General features: G+C 39.1%; 1 protein-coding gene across 1 annotated transcript in view; it reads left to right on the top strand.

Moving 5' to 3' along the window:
• Window positions 1–1,968, top strand: part of PACRG (parkin coregulated) — an 800,865-nt gene extending 798,897 nt beyond the window's left edge. The window contains exon 5 of the mRNA XM_040350615.1: window positions 1,612–1,968. Within this exon, the coding sequence (XP_040206549.1) occupies window positions 1,612–1,772 (161 nt within the window). The 3' untranslated portion in view covers window positions 1,773–1,968. The remainder of the gene's footprint in view (window positions 1–1,611) is intronic.
• The last annotated feature ends 4,032 nt before the right edge of the window (window positions 1,969–6,000 follow it).

Raw genomic sequence — 6,000 nt, forward strand, 5'->3', positions numbered from 1 at the left:
GACATGTTTAAAAAGAAAACACGAAGGTATACAATCACTTTAAGGTTCATTTGAATTACAGGCAAACCAGGTCACATGCAATTACGTAATCCAAAAAACATGTATTTGAGGCATTTTTGACAAGAACACTTATTTGTTTGAGCCGTTACGGTGATATAGATTAAACCTGTGGCATCTAGAGCAGTGAAGTGTGTGTATGTGTGTATCTTGGGATCCAGTGAATTTGTTGTTACATACAGTACAGGCTTTCGGGGGTTATACTGGGATGATGCCCGCAGCTGCAGGCATCATCCCAGTATTGTTAAAAGCCGCTCGGTTGTTATCCCGGAGGAGCGAAAGGGGACATTCCCCCTCCTGCCGCCTCTGCTGCTCTTACCGGGCCTCCCGTCCCACCGGGAGACCCAATCTACCATGCGCCGCTTCCAGTGTCTAGACACAGACTGTAATGAAGCTGGAAACGGCTTTTTTCCAGTCTCCTGAATGTAAACACGGAGTTTACTCGGCTGCCAATGGCGCTGGATTTTAAAAAATATACAGTATTCAGAATCGCCGTTTTCTGCGATATGAATACTTTGAAGTGCAAAGGAGGGATTGGGGGGGGCTTTTAGACCCCGATCCCTCCATAAAGAGTACCTTTCACCACCTATTACTGTCACAAGGGATGTTTACATTCCTTGTAACAGCAATATAAGTGATCAATTAAAAAATAAATAAAATGTATGTAAATGGTGTTTAAATCACACATGTGAGGTATTGTCGCGATTGTCAGAGCAAGAGCAATAATTCTAGCACTAGACCTCCTCTGTAACTCTAACCTGGTAACCGTAAATACAATTTAAACGTCGCCGATGGAGATTTTTAGGTACCGTAGTTTGTTGCCATTCCACGAGTGCCTGCAATTATAAAGCATGACATGTATGGTATCTATTTACTCGGCGTAACATCATCTTTCACATTATACAAAAAAATTGGGCTAACTTTACTGTTTAGTTTTTTTACAATTCGTGAAAAAATTTTTTTTCCCAAAAGTTGTGTTTAAAACACTGCTGCACATATACCGTGTGACATAAAATATTGCAACAATCACCATTTTATTCTCTAGATTCTCTGCTAAAAAATATATATATAATGTTTGGGGGTTCTAAGTAATTTTCTGGCAAAAAATGTGGATTTTAACTTGTAAACACAAAATGTCAGAAATAAGCTTAGGCATATACATGTTTGATTTTTTTTTTTATAAATCTCTTTATTTTATACATGTTTGATTTTACCCATGTACTGTTTGACCTGCATTAAAGAGAAAGCTGATCATGCACGTCTTATCCTTTTAACGTACAGTTAATTATGCAGTTCAACTAAGCATTTTCCATTCTGTGAAACTGTCATTTGTAACAATGTAAGCAAAGTATAAAAATGTACAGTATCCAAACCAACCAAACATTTGACATTTTACCCTGAAATGGAAATGACAACTGAGATCAATATGGTTGCTATGTGCAACACTTTTTTCCTTTTAGTTTTATAAATCTCTTTTTATACAATACTTTCTGTACAGAAAAAAAAAAAAAAGCAAATCACAAAACATGAACCGTTTCTTCTCTTTGTTTACAGTGAACTCAGGCGATGGCATTGACTACAGCCAGCAAAAACGTGAAAACATTGGTGACCTGATTCAAGAAACACTAGAAGCTTTTGAGCGCCATGGAGGAGAAGATGCGTTTATTAATATAAAATATATGGTGCCTACCTACGAATCTTGTCTGCTGAACTAAATAAAATAGGATTATTGATTGAAAATAAAGGCTATGTGCTTCCAAATTTGTACATCCAACTGAAACATTTTTTTTCTCGTGTTTATGACTTTCTCTCTTCACAGCTGCTAAAATGAGATCTTCAGGGCCATTTCACTGTTAGTACTATTGTGAACAAGGCTATCAAATACATAAACAGTGACTGTTCCTTACATTACAATGGTGTACTGTGCTTTTTTGTACTGTGAAAGAATACCCTCTTTATGGCTAAGCTGACTGAAATGGGAGCTGGAGTTAAGTCTTCAGTTGTACGGACAATAAAACTATAATTTTCATATGCAATTCAGCAATTGCTGCTCTGTGTTCTCTTGCCCTAAGGGTGATGTCAGAGGTTTTAATGAGGGTTTGCTCTGACTGCTTAATAGGTATTTGTCATGGAAAAAAAATAGCAGTTCAGTTGTGACTCCTTCACAGCTGTGCTGTATATGTCCTTTTGCATAACTACTACCAGACTAAAAGACTTTATATGGCCTTTACATTTTCTAATGTTCATATAATATTTGTATTATATATTGAATATACTCAAATTGTTTTCTAACTTAAACAGAGCAACATTAAAATCTTAGGTGTCCATGTTAACACCATGAGTTACCACAAATACTGTCCTTACAACTACGTTCCTAAAGTCAACAGCCAGCTAGTACTAAGAAAAGTGATTCGCACCTATGTAGAATATAACAAAAGCACACTAAAAGTGCACTAAAGTCTACTAATAAACAGTTGTGAATCCAAGAATAAACCCCAAAATGCTAAAAAGCAAAATGAATAAATTCAATATACAACTTATATACACTGATAAAAATATTAAATGCAACACTTTTGTGTTTGTCTCTATTTATCATGAGCTGAACTTAAAGATCTACATGTACACAAAAGGCCTATTTCTCTTAAATAGTGTTCACAAATCTGTCTAAATCTGTCTGTGTAAGGGACCTTTCAGACCGTTTTCGGGCTCCGCTTTGCTCAGCGGTGTATGCTCCGTCGATCCCTGCTGAGCCGGCAGATGACAAGTCGGTCTCTGCACACTGTGCAGAGACCGACCTGTCAGAGCGCCACTCTCCCCTATGGGGGATCGGATGACGACGGACCATAGACGTTGTCACCTGATCTGATCCACCAGACGGATGGAAAATAGGGTTTTCCTCCATCACACTTTGGTGGAACGGAGCGCATCGGATATCAACGGGCATATCACCGCTGACATCCGTGGCTCCATAGACATGCACGGAGCCACGGATGTCAGTGAGGGCCTTGTCCCTGTTATAAATAAAAAAAATAGGTAAAGGTTCTCTTTGCAAAGAATATCCAATCACATGCGAGGATCTCTTCTCTTTGCAAAGAATATCCAATCACATGCAAGGTAAAAGAATCTGCTTGCACATGATTGGATGATGGAACTCAGCAGAGCTTCTGCTCATTTACTAAGCTCTGGAGCAACTACAACTGCAAACTGCAAAGTGCACAGTCTCTTTACCTTTAGTAAATCAACCCCAGATACTTAATCAGTGTAAAATAAAGTCCAAACAGAGACTAAGAAAAATCAACAAGTGTCCATTAAACCTGTGCAGTGATCTTGTGTCTCCAAATTCCACATTTGACATTCCCATCCATCTGGTGTCACTCCAGGTGCTTACCTTAGGTGCAGACCTTTTAGATTATAGGAGGTCTGTAAAAGCTTGTGTGCCAATATGCCCTGCGGGCTTGATCCAAAGGCATCTGTAATGCCTCTTGAATTGGCCTCAGGAGTCACCATAGCTCAAAAAAGAGCTTCTATATTGTTCACTGTATACCTTAATTTATACATTCCCAAAGACCAATGGAACACTCGCATATATAAAATAGTTAAACTGACATGTCATCTGTTCTGCATAGAAAATGGAATCAAGATCTACAACATACTTAGTAGGAGGCTCTATCCACTGCTCTGTGTGGCGCTCTGCAGAGATTGGCAACGGCTTCCAGGGAGCAGTGTTTTGGCGCAATAAGTGGCAGACTCTGCCCAAGGCACCGGAAAGTGTCATCATGATGAAATCCCTGTGCCCCTGATTTTGTCATCACACTGTGTTTTATACACAGTATAATATTATTATACTGCAAACTGTTATTATTCTTATATAAGGTGTGTATTGGATTCATTAATTTTGCTCATTAGCATTTTGGGGTTTCAGATTAATCTTGGCGTCACAGCGGTTGAATGAGAATAATAATGGCAAGGGCTTGCCATTAAATAGAATAGTGCAGTGCTATACTGTTTATGAACCCATTGACCCATGCCATGTCTATAATGTGAAACAACATATATGAGGTGATGAAAAATATATATAAAATGACGAATAAACGTAAATACTTAATCAATACCTCAAACTTAGTGCTCAATAAACCTTAAAAACTTAACAACAAACAAAATGAATAATTTAATTCATAATATGTGCTGTAAACATCCAATTCATGATTTCAAAGTTCAATATTAAATCGCAATGTGATTGAATTCAAGCACGCAATTAATATTTTTTTCCATTCTTCCTTCTATTAGCAATACAATGCACATTCTCCCTTGTGCTCATTAAACACCCCAGTATATGAAACATTCACTAGAACTGTGGACCCCATAAATTTATAAGTGGGTCTTCCAAGTGACTTGTGTAATTTATCCAGGGTCTCTTTGCTCCTCTCCTTCAACCCTACATCAAAACCACAGATCACTCAATTTAATAGACTGGATAGTTGCCACTTTTTACCTACAAATGGTCAAATTTCTTCTGTTCTCCTCCACCTCCTTACCAGTGTTATATGGGCACAGAATCAAGAAAGAGAGAGAGTCCACAAACAGCATGTTACAGTTTTATTATAGCAAAGTAAAAAGCCACATGTGTACAGTACTTGCATATAAGGTGTCTTTCCCAGCAATCAAGCAATACAAAATATCAAACAGTTCAACCCCTTCCTTGTGCTCCCTGTTTGAAATACAGGCATGCATTCTAGATAGCGGAAGTAACGTTACAGCAACAAAATCCCACCCAATGTGTTTTGTCATGCCAAGGACCTCATCAGAAGCACTCCTGAGGTCCTTGGCTTAATGAAATGCATTGGACAATAAAACATTCTTATCTACCTGCTTACTATATTCACAAGAGCACAGGTGTCAAACACAAGGCCTGTGGGCTGAATCCGGCCCTCCAGGCCATTTCATGTGGCCCTCACACCTCTTCTACAGCTTCCCGGAGAGCTCCAGCCCTCCTCTGGCCCTACTCCAGACCCTTACTGTCTGCTTTCAAGGAATGCATCCAGCTTCTTCCCAGCAGCAGCATAAGGAAAGGGGGGTGCACTGTGATGTAAGGGAGAGTGGGAGACTCAACTTCTGGTGGTGAGATGGCTCTTGACATCTAATGTAAAGGGATGGAATTCGCTGGACATCTAATCCTACAGATACAACTGGCCCTTTTGAGAGCAATCATTTTTTTTTTCTTTATTGAAAAATTATTACGGTATAAAACAGACCCACATTGGTACAAGAAAATTTTCAAGCAAAAAAAGAGCAACAAAAATATAAACTTACAATATTCCTTAATTATCCCATTACGCGTATCCCCCCCTCCCCCACCCATCATCCCCCACCCATCATCCCCCACCCCCTTTCCTCCCCTGATCTGCCATCCTCACTTCCTTTTTTTTCCCTACTTTTTTCATCTGTCTATTTCAGTCATTCCCTGCGCAAATGTATCTGATATTTTGAGGGCAATCATAATGCTGATGCGGCCCACAATGAAATTGAGTTTGACACCCTTGCACTAGATAGAGTATGCACTGAGCTTCATGTGTGTAGATCAGTGTATATCCTTAGCATATCAGCATGTGCAGAAGTTTTGTCATCCCATGCCAACCAATCATGATGCCCGAAGATGTTGAACCAAAAAAAGATCAGATTGACATGTCAGCACTAGTGAAGGAGCTCATTGACTTACTGAAGTGGGGGGGGGTGGTATTATTCCCTCTTTCATTTTACCTGGAGTTACATCTTAATCAACAGTATCAACTGCAGCATTTTCACATTTAGCTCCAATCTGATAATGAATAGTCGTATTTCCAATATTTCAAGATACTGGGGTTTATTAACTAAAACTGCAGAGTGCAAAATCAACTGCAGCTGTGCTTGGTAGCCAATCAGCTTCTAACTTAAGCTTGTTCAAGT

This window comes from Rana temporaria, chromosome 4, assembly GCF_905171775.1.
Source record: "Rana temporaria chromosome 4, aRanTem1.1, whole genome shotgun sequence".
Taxonomy (NCBI): domain Eukaryota; kingdom Metazoa; phylum Chordata; class Amphibia; order Anura; family Ranidae; genus Rana; species Rana temporaria.